The sequence below is a fragment of the Phoca vitulina genome, unplaced genomic scaffold (genome assembly GCF_004348235.1).
Source record: "Phoca vitulina isolate PV1807 unplaced genomic scaffold, GSC_HSeal_1.0 scaffold17, whole genome shotgun sequence".
Taxonomy (NCBI): Eukaryota; Metazoa; Chordata; class Mammalia; order Carnivora; family Phocidae; genus Phoca; species Phoca vitulina.
The window spans coordinates 11,001,815-11,028,506 of NW_022589720.1; the positions used below are offsets into that span (position 1 = coordinate 11,001,815).

Genomic DNA, 26,692 nt, shown 5'->3' on the forward strand with positions numbered 1-26,692 from the left:
TTTCATAAAATCTACTAAACTCAGTTTTCAGTTATCTAGGAAAACAATGAATACCCCTATGGGGACATCTCTGTTATTGGCTCAGGCACCAAAAGCTGAACCAGGAGAATGAGACACCATTTTAGTAGCTTTGTCAGCCTGAATTTTATCCCCTGAGACACTTCCTGCCAATCTACAGAGAGATACAAGTGTTGGTAGGGTATGAAATACAATTTGACGAACCTAGTATAACCAAAGAAAATTTAAGACTTTGCTTAACAGAGACATACTAGTATTTACTGACCCATTACAGAACTTAATGGATAGAAAATAAGTCAGAAATCCTAATCAACTAGGTAAAACAACCAATAAACAGGATCTTCTTTCTCCCTTAGGAGTCTGTAAATTAAATAAAAATGAGTTTCTGTTACCTGGCTTATAATTTTTTTTTCAAAATTAATCATTATTTTTCTTCATGGACATATTGTACTCGTTGATTATCTACATTCAACCAAACCTGCCTTAGGAAATACCCACAAATCCAACTTTCTACAGGAATAAAACTGCCCTGGGCTAGCAGAGGGTTTCCCACTGATTTGACAATGTAGACGTCTTTGAGGAGCACACATGTAGAGACTCACCTGTTGAAGCCATGCCCTGTGGTAGAGAACCTCAAACTCCAGGAGCACCTTGGCTACTCTGTTGTAACTGCGAATCACGGGCTTGGCTTCCGCCGTCTGGAGCACAGTTGGGTGCTGCTGGAAAAGCTGCATTGGTTGCTGAATCCTGTGGAAGAGCTGACGGGCCCACAGAATCTTCCCGGCGATGGGAGGCTGATCTCGAGCCAAAGGAGGATCGCATTTCTGCTTTGTATACAGCTTAGAGATCATATCAATGTCAGCCCCATAGTTCTCAAGAACACGCCGATATTTGTCATCAATACCAAGATTAGGTATGTTCAATCTGATTTTTTAAAAAAGCAAATGGTTGAATTAATGAGAAGATATCTAGCAATCTCCTTTATTAAGGTTTATTTTAAAGCATATGGTAATGGAGGGGCACCTGGGTAGCTCAGTCGGTGAAGTGTCCGACTCTTGGTTTCGGCTCAGGTAATGATCTCAGATCAAGCCCTACGTCAGGCTCCACACTGAGTATGGAGTCTGCTTGTTCCTCTCCCTCTGTTCCTCCCCCTGTTCACTCTCTCTTTCTCTCTCAAATAAATAAATAAATAAAACCTTTAAAAAACATACAGTAATGGAAAAGAATGAGGTATTTGGCATTTTTAAAAAATCAAAATAGTATCAATCTATCCATTATATCACTATAAAGTGGTTTTAAAAAATAGGATTGGGGTGCCTGGCTGGCTCAGTCAGTAGAGCATGTGCTCTTGATTTCAGAGTCATGAGTTCAAGCCCCATGTTGGGCACAGAGTTTACTTAAAAAAAAAAATAGTATCAATCCTTAAAATCTAGGCAAAACCATTAATCTGGCAAGAATTTTTTCAAGTTACTTAAACATTAATATGAAAGGCAGTCACAAGTTACTTCAAAGCTAACAGGAAATAAAACAAATTCTTAATCATCTGAAGAACTTAAAAACTGAGACTTTGTTATGCTGAATGACAAGAAAGGATTTTCTTTCCATTAGAATATGAAAAAAATAATTAATAATAATAAAATAAGCTAAACTATGCTCATATGACCCCAGTTTTAGAAAATAGAATAGAATTTGCTTCAAATTCTATTGTTTTTTACCTTTCAAATTTCTTTAACATACTTAGAGCTTGATTTGTGTTTTGAATCTTTTCAAATGTAACATCCATGAACTTCTGCAACTCATTCTAAAATAGAATAAAGTCTGATTGTAAACAGTGAATTTGCATTGAGAAATGTCCTACTTTTTAAAAAAATTTTAGAGTACGCATTTTTTATCAAAATGCAATTGACACACAACATCATGTTAGTTTCAGGTACAACACGTTGATTTGACAATTCTGCACGTTACTCAGCACTCAGTGCTCACGTAAGTGTAGTCACCATCGGTCACCATAAATTATTACAATATTATTGAGAAAAAAGTCCTATTGAGCAGCAAGACAAAAGAGCTCCCCACTCTCTATGAACACATACAGCACAGGACAAAATATAACAGAAAATTTAATAGTCACCTGAGCTTGAAAGATAAATGCCCAGAAGCCAGAACAAAGAGAGACCTGAAAACCAGAGCAGTCAAGGGAATTGGCACCGTGGCAGGCTCCGTGGATTTGGGTCAGATACAGGGCCTGGGGGTTAGCACTGGGGTTTTATCACAGTGTGGGTAGAGAAGCTGAGGGGTCCTAACCCTCTCAACAGATCCCTGCAGAAAGGAGCCCAAGCAGTGATTCTGTCCACAAGGTGGGGAAAGCAGCAAGGGGGCTTGCCAACTGCCCAGAGCCATGAATGGATGAAACAGGCCATCATGATCCCACACTTCCTCTATAAAGGGCCATGCAGCAACTATTTTCAGCTCTGTGGAACAGGTACCTTTCACAAGTACTCATCCTATGTCTGTGCCATACTTAGAGGGGGGGTCTGAGTTTAGACTATGCATGAGCTAGAATGGTCTAACCTAAGAAATTAATATAACAGCTAGTCTGGAATGGCAAAACCACTGGGGCCCCATCAGAAGGAAGGCAAAGCCACTCCATATAAACACGTCCATAGCCCAGGGCCATAAGACCACTACAGAAAAATAAATTAGTAAATAACTCCTGAGAATTTCAAAAGGAATGACTTAAATATCAAAGTTTTAAGAAGTACCTCTTTCATAAAGCCCTCAAATCTATTTTCCAAAATGATTCTCATTAAGGTTGTCCTGAGAACATCACACATCTTATACCATTGTACAATTTTGTCCAAAAAAAATAAAAATCGCACCAAAAAATGAAGCATGTGATTTCTTCTTTGTTCACTGTTAAGATTTAGTACAGTTGTCGTTAAAATCTAAATTGAGTTAAAGACAGAAAAATTATTTCATTGTTTTCTGTCTCTTGCTTCAAGATAAAGTTCCAATCAATCCTTTTTTTTTTGTCAATTTTACCCGACGGAAGTTGTGAGCCTCTACAATTCTAAAGGAGTCATTAACTTATGTAGGGATAAAACCAGGAAGCTGGTTGCATATGCAGTGAGAATTAGTACCAAGATGACCTTGATGGTACACAAGTAATTTGGCAAGACAACCAGTTGGAAATATCCAGGACACCAACGGAAACACTCAACATTTGAAGAGACATGGCTACCGGGGGGAAGTAGGAATGCTCCCTGCCCCATTCAGCAGAACCCCAAAGTTGAAGGATCACTATACCTATGACAATATATTCTTGCTCTCAATACTTCTCACTACTCCCACTGAAACTATATTATGAATACCCTTTATATATAAAAAATATAGATATATTGATTGATGTTATTTCTTCCGCAAAGACCACATCCTAAGATTGAGAAATGCACCAAAGAACAGTACAGTTAGGGCGCCTGGGTGGCTCAGTTGGTTAAGCGACTGCCTTCAGCTCAGGTCATGATCCTGGAGTCCCGTGATCGAGTCCCGCATCAGGCTCCCTGCTCGGCGGGGGGTCTGCTTCTCCCTCTGATACCCTTCCCTCTCGTGCTGTCTCTCATTCTCTCTCTCTCAAATAAATAAATAAAAATCTTTAAAAAAAAAAAAAAAACAGTACAGTTAGCCTACCTAAATAAACGTTTAACTCAAATGTTGTCACTACATTCACAGAAAAAAAAAAAATTGTGTATAAAGTGTGCACAACTAGAACATTTGCAATGCTTCCAGTCCCTCCCTCGAACTTCAGACAGCAGCAACTTATTGAACCCTAACACTTGTACCTGGTTTTCCTTCCTCTTCTACACTGTGGCTTCACAAAACCCTGTGCTAAGCTCTGTATGAACATCTAAGACCTTGGATTCGTCTTCTGTTCCCTCATCCTTAGGCCCATTCTTACAGTCCTGTGGAGTCTGGCCATGGAATCTTCATACTAGTCCTCTTATTAGTTCTGGGCTCTCGGATCCTACTCAGTTTTTTCTTCTCTCAGCTTGACATCTCAACAGCTCATGCTTTACTAAATACTGCCTTATCTGCCTGCTGGAGTCAGTATGCTTCTAGACTTCCAACACTCACCTGGTTCCAAGGCACTCCCTCTCTTTGACCAGTTAGCACCAGCAGGAACCCTCAACCTGGATAGGATTCCAGGCTTTGATCCCCCGGGCTGTGGAGCGCTGGACACAGCCCTGATGCAAACCACTCATGTACCCCTACCACCACCACCCCCCATGCCCTCCAGTCTTTATCTTGGAGACACCACAGTCCCCTCCATCCCTTATCTCCAAGGTTCATCACCTCTGCCCTCAACTCCAACCAGAGCTGTGGAAAGGTCAGTATTTTCACCCTGATCTTATAGAGACAAGGGCCGAATTCATGAGAGTGGATGAGTAATTTAAAGGAGAAAGGGGCTGGTTAAGAAAAAGAGAATGGAAGGGCACCTGGCTGGCTCAGTCAGTGGAGCGTGTGACTCTTGATCTCGGGGTTGTGAGTTCGAGCCCCACATTGGGTGTAGAGATTACCTAAAAATAAAAATCTTTAAAAAAAAAAAAAAAAGAGGGGCACCTGTGTGGCTCAGTTGGTTAAGCATTGTACTCTTGAGTTTGGCTCAGGTCGTGATCTTGGGGTCATGAGATCAAGCCCTGCATTGGGCCCCACACTCAGTGGGGAGTCTGCTTCTCTCTCTCTCTCTGCCTCTCTCTCTGCCCCTCCCCCCAGCTTGTGTCTCTCTCTCTCAAATAAATGAATAAATCTTAAAAAAAAAAAAAGGAATGAGAGAATGGAGAAAGCAACAAAGAAGTCAAAGGAAAATTGGTCATCCAACCAAAGAGACAAGTAGACCATGTTTGAGGTGTAAGAGGAGATAAACAATAGTGTTGAATTAAAAAAAAAAAAAAAAAAAAAAAAAAAAGATTAGTGAGAATAGGAACTAGCATCTATAACTAATGCCTTAAAACCAGGCTGTAGGGCATTTGTAAAATTATATTCTTGGTATTATACAAAGTGGGCACAGTCTTGAAAAGGTCACCCCACTCCTCTCATGTCCCCCATCCATGTACTTGGACAACATATTGTTCTAACATGAGGTGTAGCCTCCGCTCTGAAGCCTTTACTAATTTCAGCCAAGCAGAGGGTAGGGGTGTTCTCCTAGGGTCACATCCTACCCTCACCAGCTGCTGCAATTACAATATCCTGTGTTATAGCTTGTCCTCCCTGTAAGCTTCCTTAGGACTTCTTTGGAATATGTCCTTTTATCTTTGAATCCTCACTTCCAGGTACAAGATCAGAATATTATACTATTACAGTTGGTCATTTTAGCCACTATTCGCCCTTTTTAGCCACTATTTGCCCTTATTTAAATGATGTACCCCTTATTCTAACATATATGTATATTTTAATCGTATCACATGTCTGCCTCTGTCTGACTGTGAGCTCTGAGGGCAAATCTACAGGATTTATTTCTTTATTTATAACCCACAGCATAAAAGCACAATGATTAACTGATGTACAGTAAATGATTATTTAATTGCAGTAAATCTAGTTGTTATTAATTCATGACTCACACATTAATTTGGCATTCTTTGCTCTCCAATTATGTAAGGTGCCCTGGAGACGGAAATAGGAATGAAGACAATTCCTGCCCTAAAGGTGTTCACCATCTACCTCTATCCCACCTACAAGCTACTGAAATACCATGTGATCCAAAACTGTTGGGAAGCACAGAGAATCAGGACTGCCACTGCCCATCGATTTCCAAAAAGAGATCAAGATCCACTGCCCCTGGGGCACTTGGGTGGCTCAGTTGGTTAAGTGTCTGCCTTCGGCTCAGGTGATGACCCCAAGGTCCTGGGATCGAGTCACGTCGGGCTCCCTGCCCAGTGGGAAGCCTGCTTCACCCTCTCCTCCCTGCTTGTGCTCTCTCTATCTCTGTCTCTCTCACTCAAATAAATAATAAAAATCTTAAAACAACAACAACAACAACAACAACAACAAAAAAACTGTGCCTTATTCTTCCTCTGCAAATGAGGGTAATAACAGCACCCACCTTATAGGATTATTGTGATTATTAAGCAGTTAACACCCATAAAGTGCTTAGGACAGTACCTACCATATAGGATTAGCTCATTCTATTATGATTCCTTTTACCTCTGAACCCGCCCCCTCAGAGCTCTTTTTCCTTCAAGTGTAGAAATTGACTTCAAACCAAAAATTTTGGAAAAGAAGTAACAGAATGGCCATTTTCCTTTTATAAGCAGAAAGGTGTATACTTAGCACTTCACTAGGATGAAAAGAAGTTTGAATACGAGCTATGGTAGACAGCTATGGGGTCATCTCCCCTTTACCCTCCCTGATCCTCCTCCTCTAATGACAAACATTCCCAATCTCCCCCCGACTCCGAGAGGTCCCAACCCCCCTACTCTTACCACATAACCCACAGGTGACAGGTCCAGGCCTAGACACTCCACTAGATTGGCCAACCCAACCCTTTCCTGAGGGATTTGAAGCTGGGGCTGGTCCTGATATATGTTCTCAGAAGTTGCTAATGGCCATTCATTGCCCACATGGACTGGAAGTCAAGAAGGCTGGTCTTCCGTGAGAAGGGGTGGGGGGCTGGGGGCAGAAGGAAAAAGAGAAAGAGGCTGCAGACCAAGAAGGACCCAAGTGCTGAGTGGGGTCTGGTACCGCTTCTTCTCAGGCCAGCTGCAACCCTGCCTTGGCAACTACCAGACAGTTGGTCAGAATCATTGCTATAAAGTAACAAACAAATGGAAACGAATTTCTAAATTCTAATAACCCCACATTTCAACAGAAGAAGAAAGTTAATTTTCTAAGAAGATGGAAGACGTGCAGAAGTCTGTGATTACAGATCATTATCCAAAGCTATATTTATGACCCTTTAAACCATGAAAAAGAGCCTTCAATTATTAATGTGAAATCACAAAATGCAGGCTGAGGTTGTGATCGGTCACCTCTGTGAGGAAGATGCCTCTCCCTTCTGAATGGTTAATGATTAGCAGCATTATACAGATTGGAAAAAATAAACACACAACTGTCAACAGGAATTTTATTATATGACTTACATGAAGGTCATTAGTCTGCTTGCAAAACTCCTCATAATCTTGATCAAAATCCATTTTCCGCTGGTCTAAGAAATTATATTCCTTTTTCTTTATGGTAGCAACCATACTCTGAAATGTTATGAAAGAAGTAAGACAATATTTCAATATTCTTGCATTACTTAATTAAATATGACCTTTAAATGTAGAACTGTATAATCATTCCCCAAAAATCAACTTAAAAGGAGCCTTATTTCTTTAATTATTCACATTGCTTAATGCTTATAAGAGGCAATATAATGTTGCCTAGTGCATTCAAAGAAATCATTTAGAAAGCATTTTCACGAGGTTTTACATATTCCTAAAGAAAAATAGAAAATAAACCACATCTGAAAAGTAGGAGAGATGTTTTCTCTAAAAATTTCTTACTAATGACATCTGAAATTAAAAAAAAAAAAAAAAAGCCCAGAGTAGAATTTACTAAAACATTTTTCATTGAAAAGTTTAAGTCTTCTCAGAAAATAAGTAACACTAACAGAACCCAAACAGCCTATAATATCTGAAGATGAAAAAGTATCTTCCAGGCCTCACATGTCTTAAATAAAACATCAAACCACAATCTGCCGTTTAAAGACTCTCCAGAATTAACTGCTTCCTCCTATCCTGCACAGCCACAGACTACAGAAGTACAAACCACGCAACTCGCCTCCTTGAGAATACTATGATAATACGTAAAACGATATACGTTTTGTTTGCTCAGAATAATGAGCCATCATGCTCTACGACCATTCTTAACCAGATACTAAGCCATTCTCAAACTCAGGTGCCCACACTGTTGACAGAGGCATATAATTTTTATGAAGAAAGTTGAGCCTCCTTCCATCATCTCTTCTTCAAAGTCATTTCCATTTAAACATCAATTCGAACCTCTCAATAGACAAAAGTGTATAAGCTGTATAACTTCTTGAATCAAGTTTACTAATTAAAACCTACCCTTCCTTGCTGTTTAAGTACAAAATTAGTTCTACGAAGACACTGTATCCATATAATGCTGCCCATCATGTTATGTGCAATGTATACAAATGGTCACTGAAGAGTATTAAGTTAATAAACTGATTAATCATGACCTTAACCCAACTAATCAAACTTGATCTACTAAATCATTTACTTGACAGGTACTTATTGCACACCTATTATACGCTAGTGAACTCTGAAGACATGGGAAGGAACGGAAAAAACAAAGGTCCCTGCCCTCAGAGGACGTCCATCCTCAGTGTGGGAGAGGGGTCAGAATCTATGTAAAGCACAAATAAATGAACAGGATAATTTCACACCATGATAAAATGAGCAATGTGACATAGAGTGATTGAGAGGAACAGAGATCAAGGAAAATCTAATTGAGAGGGTCATTTAAATGAAGATCTGGAAGCCAAGAAGGAATAACCATGTGATGATCCAGAGGCAGAACTTTCCAGAAAAAAAGCTCTATAAGCCCTAAGGTGGACTGAACTGACTTGTATCTGGAGAACATCAAAGAAGAAAGGCAGGCAAGGAGGTGGGAGGGGTGGACAGGACCTTGATAGCTATGCAAGGAGGCAGAGCTTCCCTTCCACAGTCACCATTTTGAACTTCTAACATCGGTACTAACACAAAAATCTCACTTGTTGCTTTCATGCACCAGCTACATTTTATGTCACTACCCTCTGGTACGTTCGTTTTAACCCTCATTTCACTTTAGATTTTTAAAGCAATTTCTCTTCCCAGTATTTTTATCAGGTTAGAAAAGTCTTTATCTGCATTTAGATGTATGGTTCAACTTCTCCTTCAAAAATAAACTTTGAAATATGCTCCAAAGTTATTTTTTCATTAAGAATAGAAAATAAATAAATTCGAAACTGAAAAGTAAATGAACACATTCTGTCTTTGTCTTACAAAAAGGTCGGTTTCAGATACAGATTATCCACCCTGAAGATAACCTAAGATAAGATAACCTAAGATAACCCAGCCCACCTAAAATGTTTCCTGCTATATAACAAAGGTCTTTTTTTCTTCTTTTCCTAAAATCTGGTCTACTCAGGAAATGAAAAAATTCCTGATATTAGCCTAAACTGTTAAGAGTACAAAAACCAACGTGTGGCAGTAAATTACATGATCCTTTTCAAATTCAAGTACAAAAAAAAAGAAAAAAAAATTAGCTTTTAATATTACTGTCCCCAAACAAGAGAAACTTGACTATACCTAGACTAAGAATCTAAAACCCATTTTGGGGGTGCCTGGGTGACTCAGATGGTTAAGCGTCTGCCTTCGGCTCAGGTCATGATCCCAGGGTCCTAGGATCGAGCCCCGCATTGGGCTCCTGGCTCAGCGAGGAGCCTGCTTCTCCCTCTCCCTCTGCCTCCCTCCCTGCTCATGCTTTCTCTCTTTCTCTCTCTGTATCTCTGTGTCTCAAATGAATAAATAAAATCTTAAAATAAGTAAGTTAATTAATTAATTAATTAATTAATTAAATAAAACCCATTTTGTTTGTAAATTGTTTTTTTAAAGATCTTCAAAACATTATTAGATCACTGTGCCCGCTTAAAAACTAAGATGATAAAGCAGTTAAAAATCAAAGTAATTGGGAACGGTCGGGCTAAATTAAAATCTGGTCCCCTTATTTTGTTAACATAGGTCCAAATGAAATGCTAAATGTAGCCACAACTGGATGCACCCAGAACTCGGTGTCAGCTAGTTCCTGACACGTAGTATGTGCTTCATTAAATATTTCTTGCATGAATAAATGAAATAATAAGTTATATTCAAACATTTTTCTTGTGCTACTAATGAAAATGCTCTTACTAATGATGATTAACTTTAGAGTATTGAGAAGTCATTCTCATAATCACATAACTGAAAAGAACATATTAGCACCATTACACAATTCTCATATAGATTTAATTTCTTTATTGTTCAAGGGCCGTGAGCTTCCATCTAACATTACAGATGGATTATTTGAATCATTCTAAATATAGATATTTGCACAAAATATTAAAGTTTTAGTTATGGATAAGGGTAGTAAATTTAGTTTTAAGGTACAGAACCTGGGGACGCTTGACCGGCTCAGTCAGTAGAGTACATGACCCTTGATCTCCAGGTTGTTAAGTTCAGTCTCATGCTGGGTGTAGAGATTACTTTTAAAAAAAATAAAATCTTTAAGGGTGCCTGGGAGGCTCAGTCGGTTAAGTGTCTGCCTTGGGCTCAGGTCATGATCCCAGGGTCTTGGGATGGAGCCCCGCATCGGGCTCCCTGCTCAGCAGGGAGTCTGCTTCTCCCTCTCCCTCTGCTCTTCCCCCTCTCCCTCTGCTCCTCTTCCACTCACTCTCACTCTCTCTCTCTCTCTCAAATAAATAAATAAATAAATTTTAAAAAATAAAAATAAAAAAACCTTTTTTAAAAAGAAAGAAAGGAAGAACAGAACCTGGTATTTAGTGACCACGTCTTCGAGCCCTTCAATTTTAGAATCTTGCAGGACTGAATATGTCTGGAAGGTTGTAAAGATGTCTATTATCTTGGCAAGACGTCGGTGGAAAGTTTCAAATTTTCCAAAAATATACATCTCACTAAATTCAAACTGCTTTTCACTTGGGTCTTGTTTAAGCTTTTGTTTCACCTTGTGAAAGCAGTGCTGGTATTCCTTAAAGTTAAAAACCAAAATATTAGAAAGGGAACATAACACAGGTACCAACCTTATTCTCTTAAGTTGGAGGCAGCCACAAATTTAAGGTAGAATTGCAAACCCTCCAAGTTTCATGCCTTTGTATGTACCCTTTCTTCAGCTGGGAATGTCATGTTTCCCAACTCCCAATCTAGCAAATTCCTAATTATTCATGATCTAACTCAATGTCACAGCCTTTCCACGTGGTCCCCCTGGCCAACAGTAGCCTCCCTCTGCGTCTAGCTCCCCATTTGTCCCTAAGAAACTAAACAGACTACTGCATCTTTGCACCTCTGCTACTGAGTGTGGTGTTGGGACATAACCGGTCCCCAAAACGATAGAATAAGTGAATAAATTGTGAGAGCAGATTTACTAACATTCAATTTTCTTAACAAGAAAGAATTACTGTTTTACGAAAAGAATGACTTTTGAGTAACCAATAATACAGTCACGGCCAGGTGATTTAAGATGCATCAGCAAAAACAACATACAAATAATAAAACGTTATCTAAATATGTTATTAAGCTGACCATTACCTGCTTAAGCTTAATTGCAGACAATATTTTTTCCACCACAACATCCTGCGGCTGGCTCCAGATGGAAGCGTTTCCATTGTTGGTAATATAGGCTTTACACGCAGATATCATCTGATTAGTCACCTGGAATGTCCCAATAAAATGGTGTGAAGTACATAAAACAGCCATCAGTCAACAGCCGGACTAGAGGGTCCTTGACTCCTCTACCTCTCAGAGCGTACAATCTATGAACTTGACATTAGGTTTACTTTTTTCCATCACAACTATGATCCAGCACCAACATTTTTTTTTGCCCCAGCCTTACTGAGGTATAAATGACAAACAAAAATGGTATATATTTAAGATGTACAACATGATGCTTGATATTGATATACAGAGTGAAATGATTACCACAATCAAGCTAACACATCTACCCCCTCACAGTCACCGTTCTATGTGTGTTGAAAAGACTTAAGATCTGCTCTCTTAACAACCTTTGAGTACACAATACAGTATTATTCACTATAATCACTATGCTGTGCTTTAGATTCCCAGAATTTATTCATCTTATAACTGAAAATTGTAGCTTTTGACCAGCATCTCCCCATTTCCCACTCTCTCCAGCCCCTGGCAACCACCCTTCTACTCTCTGCTTCTATTTGTTTGACTTTTTTAGATTCCAGTATGGACTGTCAAAGTCATTTATAAAATCAGAGTTGGAAGCACTATGGCAAATCAACAATTCAGGCACCCCTGTGTATGCAGGATGAACACTTAACCAGCCAGGAAGGGATTCACTTCCCTATCTAAAAGCTGTTGAGAGTCCCCTAGTCTCCTTAGGTAGCCTGCTCTAACATGTAACTCACAGTCTCCAAGTGCCTTGAGAAGGACCGTCCACCCTGGTCATTTTAAGACACCAGGAGCCGGAGCAGACATGTCAAAGGGAGAAGCAACAGAGAGTCAAGCTGACTTCCATATGCACTCACGTTTTATCCATCCTTCCAAACTGTAAAAAAACTTTCAGAATTTTCTTGTGATTTTTTTTTTTATAAATTAAAAGGAAAACCAGATGACTATCCAGTGTGCACGGAATGACCTGATGTCTGGGATGTGTAGGGCAAAGGTCGGTATGCGCATGAAATAAGGTGGATGGCCTGCAGGCGGAACCTTGGTAACAGGTACATGGGGGGCTGGTGTACCATTCTCTTTCCTTTTGTACCTGCCTCAAAATTTCCATAGTGAAAGGGTTTTCAAAATTAGATAAATGATGGTTTCACAATTTTGTCCAAAAACAGGCCTTGCCGATAATATGCATGAAGCCTGGTGTGATGACACAAATTGACTTTTGAGTCTCCTGTTCAAAGGAATATCCCTCACGACCCTAACGCGTCCTTTGAACGTGGGAAGAAGTGCAGCAAGAATCTCGTGGATTTCCCTCCCTTTTCTGCCTGAAGTGCCTGACTGAGAGCAGAAGAAAGGGAGTCTCCTGTCCAGCTCTCGGGGTGGACGTCCCCCTTCCCAGCAAGAGCCATGCTTCGTAGTATGTTAGCATCCGCAACACAAGCCCGGATGAGACAAAAATGCCTCTATCTTAATACAACGCTTAAAATTTTCACCTTGGTAATGAAAGTCATTTACTTCTTAGGGACTGTTCAAAATGGGAAAAGCAACAGTGCTCACCACAAACAGTTATGAGTTAGGACATAAGGTTTAAAGATCGTTATGTTTTTTGGCAGAATCATTATAATTGCTTTATGGATTACTGAAACATTGCAAGTGGATTTCATTATCATGATTACTGTTCTAATAAACCAAGTAAACAACTGTGGCATCAGATAAATTTGAAAAAGTGGCACATGAAATATAAAACAGGAGAAAGCCAGTTAAATATAGTTTTTCTTAATAAAAATTTACCCAATAGGAATAAATAATGTGCTAAATAACATAGGGAAAGAAATTCAAAGAGAATCTTTATTTTTTTTATTTTTATTATATAAATAACACCATATTTATTATAATAATTACTTTGGAAATAATGCTTTATGATTTGTGAGAATCAGCCTCACAAATACACTTAATTCTCTCTGTTGAGAGATTAAAACTTTTTCTCTCATTGTAGGATACACAGACACTGAATTACGCCAATGTGGTAATTTCTAACTATTAAAAAATTTAAAATGGCAAAAAAAATATAAGTGACCATGGACTCTATGCACTCACCTTTACAAACAGAGATGTGATCTTCTCAGAGGTGTTATAGTACTGAGAGATACTATAGATCATTTTAATTGCATTTATAAGTGTAGGAATAGCATCAATCATGGATATCTGGAAGACACCACGAGAGAATTCAAAGAAACAAATATCAAATTCAGCAAAATTCTAATAGTCGAACCATTCAATCTTCATTAGAATAAAATTAGCTATGAGACTTTTTTTTAATTTTTTAAATATTAACTAACACCACTAACTACTTACTAACAAACTACTAACAAACACTAATGAACTACTTACTAACGAACTACTAACTTAACTAACACTACTAACACTACCACTAAAATATTAACTATCACTTCACATAAATGTATTTAAGGGTAATTTTATTTGTATTATTTAGTCATATGCAGTTAATCAAATTTTATTTCTATGCAAGAAACATTAACTTTCTGTTAATGACAAGGTTAACAGTTAATTTTATAATAAATAAAAGCAGGCACTCCCTAAAGTTAAAAGATAAAACACCAGCTGATAACCCTTCCCACACTTCTTTGAGTATCATCCAGAATATCAATTATAATACTTAATGGAAACTGGAATATACAATAAGGGTTTTTAAAATATAATATTGCATATTCATCATAAACAGACAGAGATAGACAGATCTAGATAGACATGAGTGCAGTTGACCCTTAAACAATGCAGGGGTTAAGAGCACCAATCCCCATGTAGTTGAAAATTCACGCATAACTTCTGACTCCCCAAAAACTTAACTACTAATAGCCTACTGTCGACCAGAAGCCTTACCGATAACATAATAAATTGATTAACACATATTTTGTATGTTTTGTGTATTATATACTATATTCTTACAATAAAGTAAGCCAGATAAAAGAAAATGGTTAAGAAAGATAAACTACATTTACAGCACTGTACTGTGTTTATGAAAAAATCCACATGTAAGTGGACCTACGCAGTCGAAAACCATGTTGCTCGAGGGTCAACTGTATACATATATCATTTTCTTGAGAGTAGAAAGAGGTTTCAAAGACTTTTCCAACAGATTATAATATTAATGAACCAAACTGCACGCTCAATTCAGCCAGTGCAAAACGGTCATCAGTAGATTAAGCAAGTAGAGATCTTTAACTCACAGGGTCACTACTGCACAAGGGGTCACAGCATTTTTCAAGTGTGTACAGATATTTGACATTGTCCTTTGCTTCATTCGCTGCATCAGTAACTCGAATATCCATCTCCCTCCAAGTCTAAGGACAAGACAGGAAAGCACTGTTAATGCATCGATTACCATGGAACTTCCAATAGCACAGCTGCTAAAAGTCACCCCAAGTCTCTTGTGTCAGACTTTCAGTTTATCCTATGCCTCTCGCATCAAGCTGAATCCACAGGAATGAGGGGTATTGCCACATTGAAGAGCAGTTTAAATTCTTTGACTTTAGTTTTAAAGGGATCTCTTCACAGCCTTCTCTTACAAAATCTACTCAATAACTAGGACAGAGCATCAAGAGGGCACCAACCCCATCTGAACCCACACCTTCTCTCCTCCACTGGCTCCTGGATCCATTTTGCACCTCATTCCCATATTTTCTATGGTGAAGAACTGAAGGAAGCCTCCAGCCAATAGCCAGCAAGGAACTGAACCCTGCAAGAACCCCACAAGCAACTTGGAGGCAGGTCCTCCCCTGGGGTGGGCGAGCCTCAGATGAGCCAACACCCTGACCATAATCTCAGGAAAGATGCTGAGTCACAGGCATCCGGCTGAGCTGCATCCCAACTCCTGACCCACAGGCTGTGACATAATATATGTTTGCTGTTTTATGTTGCTAAGTTGTAGGGTAATTTGTTACACAGGGGTATAAAAGCAATATTCTAGGGCTAAAAAAAAAAAAAAAAAATATTCAAGTTAAGTTCTTATTTTAATACTCCTGGTTGGTCCGAATTCCAAATATATACATAATCGTGATACTACGTTACATCTTAATTACATGCAATGCCCTCTAATTAATACATGTACTTACATGGACACAGGCCAACAGATACCGTTGATTCAAAGGCTATTTCCACAGTACTCAGAATTATAACAGGGGGATATTATCCAACCTTAAAGTTTGTTCCTAAAGGTGTAATAACATTTTTCTGTACCTAGTTACTCCATGACATGAAAATGCACACAGAGAATTTTCACTCCCGTGTCACAAAGCAAAAAGAAATGGCTGACAACCTTTAGAAGCTTGGACCTGGCGGCAGCAAGCACAGCCAACGCAGTCGTCACATCCGGGCTTTTTAATTGATCCAAAAGGTAGTTAAATTTGGACAGTCTTTTTTTCCAGTGCTCCAGCTCTGCACGGGGCCCAAGGTCATCCGCTTCCTTACGCAGCTGGTTGTTTTCTGCAAGGACCTGAAAATGCACAGCAGAGCCTTGAACCTCTGACTAGGGCTGGCAGCATGATAGTTATGCACAGGCAAAAAAAATAAGGAAATAAGTCAATTATGTTGTCGGAATCATGATATATTTTTATTCATGTGCATGCTTCAAATGACAGTCTTTTACTTGTATCCATTTTTAACCCTTTAACAAAAATGTAGTTGACTTGCTCTAACTGAAAACTACTTATTTAAAAAGCTTTAATGAACTTTTGGAGGACCTGTCCTCAGAAAGCTTCCTTGACTATCCACTTACTGTATAATTTTGGAACAATAGAACCTTGGAAAGCCCCCGTGCCTTAAGTTGGTTAATTTTCATTGTGCTTACTTTTTGATTCAATGTCCACCTTCACTTAGGATTTTTCTGAAAATATTTTTTTTTAAGTTAAGTCTCAAGCTCCTTTTTGGAGGCACAGTGTTTGGAAAACCTGTACTTCTACAGAGGTCCTCTCTCAAGTAAAATACACCTTGAGAAAACAATTGGCAAAGTGCAGTCTTCTTGTGACCTAAGTATTTAAAGCCATTTATTTTCATCTCTTCGAATTCTTACTATCTCTTCTTAACTAATGACTATAAATTAAATCGCATTGAACTTCTCACCTTTTTAGGGGCTTGAAGTTAAACACTCAAGCAAATGGGAACGGCATACGATATACTGTCTTCCATTGACTACTTCAGTAAAGTGGCATCTGAAACTGATGTTTGGTTTCTGGAAATTACCTGTTCTGTCTGTCTGATCCATACTCTCATACAACCTTCTATTTTCTCCAGAGTCTCGGGGTTATTAGCTAGAGTCAAGTAGTCGATTGGTTCCTTCAGGGTTTTCAGTTCAAATATGTCACACTTTTGAAGGTTCACCTAATTAAAATGAAAATTATATAATAAGATGATGCTAATTTTAAAACACACACACACACTTCTGGTTGACCCCTAGGCTCAGAAGGATCTTAAGGTCTTCTCTAAACTACCCTGTTCCCTGAAGAAAGGTCCCTGGAAGCACAGTGTGATACACAATGCTCAATCCTCCCTTACGAATTGAGCACACCACTGGAGACGACTGAGAGCAGATTTTGGGTCAAAAAAAAAAGAAAAAAGAGTGTACTAGAGAGAATCATCATAACATTACAAAATTTGGGAATTAATAAGGAACTAAGAAATTACTCAAAAATTGAAGAGTCAACTCACAAAACCAAAGAATATGGGGGAGCTTCAAGGATATTGATTGGAGGGAGGGTAATTTCTAATCCATTACATTCTTTTTTGATACTAACCAGATGAAAAGACTCTCATGTCCTTACCCAATAACATCTTTATAGTTAGCAAGTTCAATGTCAAATATATGGATTTGTTTCAGGGGAGGGAGAAGGAAGAGGATGGAGAAGGAGGTCTGTTAGGTTTTGACTTGACAAAGAAATCTGGTGCATTTTCTCACACACATAAATGGACCTCAATATTTGAGAAGGGCATTTCCTTCTGGTAAAGGTGCACCTGGCACTGTGAATGCCTAAATTCAGGTTTCAGGCCTAATCCCTCTTTACCAACCACAGAACGAGTACATTTCTCTCAACTGGTTCAGAACCAGCAGGAAGGGGTGTAGTTATTTGTCACCCTCAAATGCTAATATGGCCAAGGAGCCACATCACAAAGCCCAGGCCCTAAGGGCTTGTTGGTAACCTAAGGCAGAACCAGAGTTTTCCCGTTTCCTTCACTTGGCTTCCTACTAAAGCCCTACCAGCTCTAACCTTATGGGATGGCCTCCAGCCCTGGCTCCCATGCTCAGAAGTTCTATGTCTGTCCCATCCCCGTAGGGCTCAGAGACATCACTCCGACCTCCCAGAACCTAGCCTCCCTACTCTGTTTTTCACTTGGCTACGCTCCAACAGCTCTCTGAAAACCCACCGGGGTAGGCATATGCCCCCACTCCCCTGGGCTTGTGCTCACGTTGCCCCCAGCCTGGAAGAACCTCCCAGCACGCCTCCACCCCTGACCTCCCCCACCTTCTGCACCTGCCACATCTCCCAGAGAGATCCTTGGTTTCCCAGGGGAGGGCTCTGCACTTCGTGAAGTGGCACAATCTCCCCGCTAGGTGGCGATCCATCCACTTTTTTGAATAGCTATACCACAATAGGAGGTGGAACCTTACGAAAGCACTGCTTTTTAGGTAGAATAACAATTTAACTTGCTTCAATTTGCATCTTACTATGGCCTGCATCAGAGTTCATTGCAAATACAACTCAGATATTAGGTGGAATCATCCCGCTCCTGTCTGGATTGAAAGTCACTCCACTCTCCCATTCCACATCCTTTAGAAACCCTAATGCCTCCTTCCCCCACTAGGTCCAATACATCTCAGTATTCTCTGGAGAGGAGTAATACTCCTCTATAATATTGTCATTGGTAGGGTGTCTGGGTGGCTTAGTCGATTAAGCATCTGCCTTTAGCTCAGGTCATGGTCTCAGGATCCTGGGAATGAGCCCAGCATCGAGCCTGCTTCTCCTTCTCCTTCTGCCACTCCCCTTGCTCGTTCTCTCTCTCTCTCTCTCAAATAAATAAAATCTTTTTAAAAATACATTGTTATTGGTATCATAGGCTACATTTCTGTCTCCCATAGATGCCTGACCTGGGCTGCTGTCCGTCATGGTTTTGCATCCACCACCTTCTGCCCCAAGGAACCAGTAACACAGGCTTACCGTAGATCACACAAATTTGATGGAAGCTAAACCACATTTGCCAAACTTATCCTTAAAGGCCCTTTTGGTCACAGGCTGAACCACAGGACCCAGTCCACTCCCTCCAGATATGTCAACTCCTCTCTCCTTTCTGTCTCATCTTCGGGATTTCCTCCATCCTTACCCACCACCCACCCCACACACGCATGCGCACACACAGACATTTCCTGCATCCCCCACCCACCACCCACCCCACACACGCATGCGCACACACAGACATTTCCTGCATCCCTACCCACCACCCACCCCACACACGCATGCGCACACACAAACACACACACACACACACACACACACACACACACACACACACACACACACCCTGGTTCCAAATTCCTTTCCTTCTAGGATGCAGAGGGATGCCACATACACTTCTGTTTGCAGTCAAACGTTTGATATGACTGAATAAAACCCTCCATCATGGCCAACACTTCTAAGGAAGCCCTAATGCATTAATCACTCCAAACTGTAAGAATTTAAATCTAGTCACCACCACCTCTTGAAGGGGCAATAAAAATGCACACAAGATGTTTTCAAGGTTTGCTGGGCAATGGAATTAAGACCATCTAAGAGAAGCATTACATACTTATACGTTGATTTGTTCACCACCTGATAACTTCTGAAGGAATCACTTATTCATTCTTACCTTCTCCTTCAGACTCTCCTGGGCGCCCGACAGGATGCTCACAAAGCCTTCCAGAGAGCTCAAGAACTCCTGCCGAATGCTGGATGCTTCCTGAAGGCCCTCGAGCTCGCCCCAGCCATGGCTCGTGGCCTTGAGAGCGGGCATGAAGATATCTGACAGCAAACGCCTCATGCTATTGAGCAGGCCCCCATCTGCAGTGTCTAACATATTAAAGCTCACCTCCTGGAAAACAGTTAGGAGACCCTCTGCTGTCAAAATTACCCGCAATGGCAACATAGCCACTGAGTCATTTCTGAGTGCTGTTCATTCATCAACTATCCTGTAGAAGTAAATGAAGACGAACCAAATGAGAGGAGCAAAAGCTATGAGCTGGCTATAGCGAGAGTCGGTCACCACGGCCTGCATTTCAGCAGACGCTCAAAAGCAGGCAGGGGAGTGGGAAAACTTTCTAGGGGCGAAAAGGGACAGCTTCGGGTGTGGGGGAGCTGGAGGCAGCTCCAAGAAGCAGGGCATCCTGTGTGATTGGTGAGGGGTGCATATTCAGCTTTCTCTGGTTGGTCCCAGGGAAGTATGCCCGGGAGTATGGCCAGAGTGAAGGAGGCTGACAGTCATGAACGAGGTCCTGACCATGCGGGCCAATCGTTTCAGCTATTATTGCTGAGCTTCCTCCTTGCCGGTTTCCTGCAAGTCTCACATTGCAGGCTGGCTACCTGGGGTGTTTCATAGAGAAGGGGCTTGGTTTTCTGGGCAGGTTGCTGCCAGTTGTAGGTCAAAATTCTGTTTTACATATGGTCTGGCCTTGATCTGTCTGTAGATTCAGTCTCTAAGTCCAGGAAATTACTTTTTCGATACCCTAGTTAAGATATAAGCTTTATACTATTCTAAGTTGCAATCCTCAAAATAAAAGCACGAACTAAACAGAACCAGTTTATTTGCTTCAAGCAGATAATGCACCCACTGAGGGCAGAGGAGATTTACATGTTACTTTGCAGAAAAAATAAAATTATACATCCATCATTGTAAATCTTACTTTAAATGCATGAAATTTGCCATTAAGTCAGTCATGTATGGGGAATTATGTTTAAAAGGCAAGACTTCAGGTTTTACACACACGTACACACATGCATGCACATGCATACATACAATATTATATCAGTTTTTGTTAATAAACTGAATAGTAGGTCCTCTGACTCCACAGATTTAAAGGAAATGACCTCTTGTTTGCTGTGAATGCTTTTAGAAATACTTCTTTGGAAGTAGTTTTAGATACCTGATGAACACAGCGGTTACCTCTATAGCGAGGGGTTTTTTGTAGAATTTATGTGATTTTTGGCAATTTGGGGTAAAGGATTGCTCTTGCCCCTTACCCGATGGATGTTCTCAGGGGTGATGGCTCTGGAAGGGTCAGTCCTGATGAAGAACACACACACTCCGGTAAGAGCAACATCTTTTCCCTCTGTCACGAACACCTTAGGCTTTTTAATCTTCTCAGAAAGGGGATTTACTTCCCCTGGAGAGCCAAGCTGTCCTACAAGGGCAGAAGAACTTTAGTTTCACCAATACTATAAAGGGGTGAGAGAGGAGACAGCATCTATTGCTCGTACTCTGTGTCAGCTCCCCTGCTGGGTACATTGTCTACGTTACTGAAGTCACTACAACCTTTAAAGGCAGCTGTGACCTGCCTCTGAGTCACAGCCAACAGGTGGCAGAGTCAAGATCAGAAACCAGCTCTGACTATAAACTCCAGACCCCTGCTGTCCCCTCAGTATGGCTCTCGAGTCAGGACACCGCTGAGCCAGGAGAGCATCGTGATGAATGGTGTAAGCTCTAGGGCCAGACTCCCAAGGCTTGAGTCTCAGGTTGCACTTCCCGGCCATGTGACCTTGGGCAAGTTACTTAATCTTTCTGTGCCTTGGTTTTCTCATCTGAAAAATGCAAATAATAATACTAGGTCAAGCATCTGGAGTTGTTGTGAGGATTAAAGGAGTTAATACATGTGAAGACCTTAGAAAAGCACATAAAAATCGTCGCTCACTAAGCATTCTCATTATTGTTATTTGAAAATTCATTTTTGGTCATCTAAGCATGCAGCTCATTGAGGGGATCATTTAAGTAAGCAGAGCTCAACCACTGTGCTCTTATCTGCCCACGAAAGTTTTAGTTATCCGAGTAAATCGGTAGCTCAAGCAAGATTATTGGGGTGGGAGGACAGTGCCAAGGGAGAAATCTGGGGAAGGACATGGACTGGGAGTTGAATCCCAAAACCCTGGGATTAGAACTTCTTGGAGAGAGGCGCCTGGGTGGCTCAGCCGTTAAGTGTCTGCCCTCAGCTCAGGTCATGATCCCAGGGTCCTGGGATCGAGCCCCGCATCAGGCTCCCTGCTCGGCCGGAAGCCTGCTTCTCCCTCTCCTACTCCCCCTGCTTGTGTTCCCTCTTTCGCTGTGTCTCTCTCTGTCAAATAAATAAATAAAATCTTTAAATTAAAAAAAAAAAGAACCTCTTGGAGGAACCCTCTTCTAGGCTCCCCCCACAGAGCTGGGCTAGGGACGTGGACTGGGGTTTTGACAGTGAACCTGTCCAATAAAGATAACCAGCAGATAGCTCTCATCGGGAGGACAACACATCGCCGTGGGATGTGCAGCATCTCTGGAGGATCCACCTAGGGCCCACAAGAGCAAAGACCCAGAGAATCAAGGTCAGCCCACTGTGACCGTGAGAGTGCCAGTCAAGTCCAGGCTCTCCTGCCACCTCTGCCCCTCTTCCCTGCCCTGCTTCAAGCCTGACGCAGTCAGCAACCGTGGTTAACACAATGTGGACAGGAGCTTCTGGAAGGAGAAGCTGAACAAACAGAGGAGGACCATATGCTTCTCTCCTACAGCAAATACTGGCCTTCTGAGGTCCCTGCTGGGTGGAAGGAAGGGGGAAGACCAGGAATGAAGAATATTTAACTTTAGATCAATTAATTTTGATGAACTGGATATTTTTTTTAGTTTCTGAATTGAGATAGTACTTATAATGTGAAGCAACTATAGGAATTTTTCTTACCTAAGAATATCCAGAAAAGTCATGGAATGGTCTGAATTTTAATCCAAGGTCAAAAGATTAAAGCCAGTCCCACTGAAAAGGTTTAGAGGGAGAGTGGGAATCAAAAATAAACTTGCATCGTGTCTACATCCCATGAACCCTTCTTGTTCAATGTCAGATTTACACACAAAGGCTTACTTCACCCAGCGCACATTTCATGGATGAACTCAACATTTCATCTGACTTTATGTTTTGCAATCTGGGATAGAATTAGAAATTTCTGTATTATTTCGATTTTTCACTCAAAGTATAATGAACTTTCTTTTTTTTTTTAAGATTTTATTTCTTTATTTGACACAGAGAAAGAGCACAAGACCACAAAATTTCAGATGAATAATTCTAGAAAAGTGTCAATCACTTAGAGTATGCATGCATAATTTTCTCAGTTTTTAAACAAAAAACCATTAGCCATACTATATGCCAACAGCAATAACTATTTTCCTTTTTCTTCAAAAAGGTAATAAAAGAATGAATATAATATTTTAATATAATCATAATATTTTTGTTTATATCCCTAGTTTGGCTTTAAAATTATATGAATCCACATAAAAGTAGAATGGGATATGCCAGTTTAATCCACACAAAGATTTGCAAATTTTTCTTAAGTGAAAATAACTAAACTTGTCATTCCATATTACTCGTTTGAATCATCGTCAGTAGAAAATAAACATAATGTGGTATTTAAGTAGAAAACTCATTATGCTCATTGGCAACAATTCCTATGTTAAAAATAAATGGTGTCTATATAGAAAAGAAGCAGATGCCCATAAAAAGTTCTAGAACATAACTGCATAGAATGAACTAGCATGGAAGGAAAAGAAGTCTCAAAATGTAAAGTACTTCATTATTACTCAATTACCAGCACAGCCTGAAATGGGAGACAAAATATCTCAAGTAAAGTTAGAACAACCAGGCTAGATACCCATCATTATCTGTCCCCCTCTCCTTGAGCAGAAAATGGAAGCTGGGCCTCACCTCACAGAGGCCCATTTGTCCCATCTGCCAAGATGGAAGCGTAAGAGGCCCCGTCAGCTCTGAGGGTGGCCTTCTGCTTCATGCCATCCTCAGATGAACCTAGCAACACATTTGTGGGTTACATCACACCAAGTTTGGATACCTGTTTCTGTTACCTCCATGTCCTGATAATAAAATATAAGGTGACGAAGACCTCCAGCAGCGAAAAGCTGATCGATTCTTTCAATCTGCAAAAAAGAAAAGGCAAGGTCACAACTTCGTGCTGAATTAGAAACCATATTTAAATCAGCAGTTGCTGTCATCTTTCTTTTTCAGATAACACGGCATCTAATGCAAACCATAGAGAAGGCATCATATTTTTTGCAACATAATAAACAGTGAGAGAGTAAATGCCTCACCATAATAAAAATGTAATTCAACGAAGGAATTCAATTAATCATGAAAATATGTGCTACATATACACATTTGAAAAGAGATCGTCTCTCCATTTTTGCTAATTTCCAAAAGTGCTGAGCTGTTGAAAGCAGACAAATATAGAAGTGTTTTGTTTTCACTCAATTGCAGTTCAGAAAGCGAAAACACACCTGTCAAAACCCAGTCTAATACACTACAGACAACTAATATTAAATTGTAATAATCACTGAAAAATGCCAGAAGAACACACATGATTATGGAACACTCCATCCAACAGCAGTCCAGAACTGATATCGAGTTTCAATTTCACAAGACAAAGAGTTCTGAAGATTGGTTACCCAACAATGTGAACATACGTCACAGTACGGAACTGTATACTTAAAAATGATTAATGGGGCGCCTGGGTGGCTCAGTCGGTTAAGCGTCCGACTCTTGATTTCAGCTCAGGTCTTAATCTCAGTGTTGTAGGCTGTGGAGCCTACTTTAAAAAAAAAAAAAAGGTTAAGATGGTAAATTTTACATTCTATGTCATTACCACAATTTAAAATAAAATGTTTCCAAATTATAAACTCTAGTCTGAAAATTTAACTGTGGAAAAAATAAGCCCCTTTCAATTTCCCCCATATTATAGACATAACTATTATATATATATAAGGAAGAACAAGTTTCCCTGTTTCCTTCATCACACTTCCTTGATTGAGAACTATGAGGCCGCGTGGGATGCCTTCATTGAGATTAACTTTCAAGCCAAGAATGTGAAGGAGGTACTTCCAAGAGGCCAGTATTGAAACTCCTGCCCCTCTACGTTGCCTGTGAGCCCAAGCGAGGATGTTTTCTTTCAACCTCCAGGTTTTGACCTTCCTGGTCCTGAATATGACAAGGCAGTTTAACTTGGGCTTCCTACAGTTCCAGACTTTTACTCATTTATTCCACTTGCACGATCCCAAATCCAGATGTCTGAATTGGGAAGTGGGGCAGAGTTAAGCATTTCACATGTGGCACAATCTCTCTAACACTGAATCCGGTAAGTGACTCTGTCTCCTTTTATGCCTCCATTTTGGGGGAATAAAATTATCTACCTCCTGGCATTACGAAAATTAAATGGGATAATAGATGAAAGTCACTTAGATGAGACTGATGCCCAGTAAATATTCAACAAATGTTAACTGTGATGAGGAGGAGAAAGGGGAGGAAAAGGGCATTTCCTCAATCCCTGATTGATCCATCCTATAGTTGAGCCATTTTAGTGTTATCCATCCCTCATTGTTCCACTGACTCTTAGTGACCCCATCAGAGTAACATGGCAGGAAGGAACAAAGCCAGGGGAGTGCTGGAGCCAGCTCATACTGGTTCATGACAGGCAATTGATCACAACTCCTTCCAGCTAAGCCTTTAGTAACATCATGTTGATAGTCTGGAATCAGCCATGATGGGAGTACTAACATCACGGAAATCAGCAAACACTCAAAATAGTGCCTCCCTCTACCCTCTTGCTCAAAGCTGGTTGTTAAACATTTATAAACATACCACTAAATAACATTATCAATAGTGTGACACCCCTATCAATAGAAAGGACTCACCCTCTCTATTTTTATGCCTAAAAAGACAAACAAACAAATAAAACAACAACAACAACAACAAGAATTCAGCAAGCATCATAGCGCTCCAGATAGGCCTTCCTTGGTGCTCAGGAAATTATATGCCCCCATATTTTGATCTTCCCTCTCCAAAATCAAATCACACCCCAGATTTGGGAAGGAAATCATGGCAGAAAATGGAAGTCAAGTTCAGGAACAAAAGAAACCAGATTCAGCTGCCAAACCAAAGTCAAAGCCAGGAAACTATGGCACAATTCAATCACCCAGGTTAGAACAGGATACATGTAAAACACAATAAATCAGAAGCTGAGAGAAGACTCTATTCTCCAAACTCAGGTTCCAGGATGGCGCCTGAACTCAGCTTCACTGGATTCAGAAACATGCAGACATTGCTGTCAGAACCACGGAACTTAAATGACTGTTGTAAGTACCCCATTTAACATGAAGAGCTGGAGAGCCCTAAGGTCAATATGCCACCACTTGTACCATCAGAATGGAGTCTTGCCCGTGTTAGAACAGACACCCCCTCCACAGCCCAGCACAGATGCTGCCATAGGACTGGGTCAACAGACTCTCTGTGCCCTCCATAATCAAGTCAGTGAGAAATCAAATGCGTCTCACCTGATTCCCCTCAAGAATGGCATCTTCCACTTCACTTTTGTCCAGGTCTACACAGGAAGCTACAATCGCAAATAAGTAGTCATGCCTACCATCCAAACGTGCCCGTTTGGCTTCCTTCTCTTCCTTCAGTCTTTGCTGTAAGAAAGGAACAAAAATGTTATGTGGCAACTGCTCTTCTCAAATGGATTCATTTTATAATAATTTCATGTGATTATTGCTTTTTCAAGTCTTGAGTATTCAGATAACAGACACCGTAATGGTACCAGTTTTTATGTATTATCTTCCATTTTTAGAAATAATGTTATTCTATTATGAAAATAAGATGTGCTCGTTGTTTTTAAAATTGTATAATACAGAGAAGCTAAAGGGAAAAAAGAAAAAGAAAAATCATCTGTCATCCAGAAATTATTACTGCAATTATTTTGTTCTAAATCTTTACAGATTTATTTGTATGCATATATAAACATGCAATAGACACACAAAAAAATAGATTCCCATTTTTTGTAAACATTCCCTAAGCCTTTAAACTAATATTCTCCTACATTATCTCCTACCTTTATTGTTTGTCTACAGATTCCTATCAGGTCTTAAAATTGATTTCTGAATACCATTGCTTACCTTTAAACTGA

General features: G+C 40.2%; 1 protein-coding gene across 1 annotated transcript in view; it reads right to left on the reverse strand.

The window, feature by feature from the left end:
• Positions 1 to 26,240, reverse strand: part of DNAH5 (dynein axonemal heavy chain 5) — a gene marked incomplete at its 5' end in the record, with an annotated part of 208,233 nt that extends 181,993 nt beyond the window's left edge. Inside the window, 13 exons of the mRNA XM_032415335.1 lie at positions 621 to 942; positions 1,734 to 1,819; positions 7,149 to 7,256; positions 10,582 to 10,797; positions 11,355 to 11,477; positions 13,554 to 13,661; positions 14,705 to 14,818; positions 15,793 to 15,969; positions 16,716 to 16,853; positions 19,371 to 19,592; positions 20,738 to 20,898; positions 23,573 to 23,657; positions 26,064 to 26,240. Coding sequence (XP_032271226.1) covers positions 621 to 942; positions 1,734 to 1,819; positions 7,149 to 7,256; positions 10,582 to 10,797; positions 11,355 to 11,477; positions 13,554 to 13,661; positions 14,705 to 14,818; positions 15,793 to 15,969; positions 16,716 to 16,853; positions 19,371 to 19,592; positions 20,738 to 20,898; positions 23,573 to 23,657; positions 26,064 to 26,240 — 2,037 coding nt within the window. The remainder of the gene's footprint in view (positions 1 to 620; positions 943 to 1,733; positions 1,820 to 7,148; positions 7,257 to 10,581; positions 10,798 to 11,354; positions 11,478 to 13,553; positions 13,662 to 14,704; positions 14,819 to 15,792; positions 15,970 to 16,715; positions 16,854 to 19,370; positions 19,593 to 20,737; positions 20,899 to 23,572; positions 23,658 to 26,063) is intronic.
• Between the last annotated feature and the right edge of the window lie 452 nt (positions 26,241 to 26,692).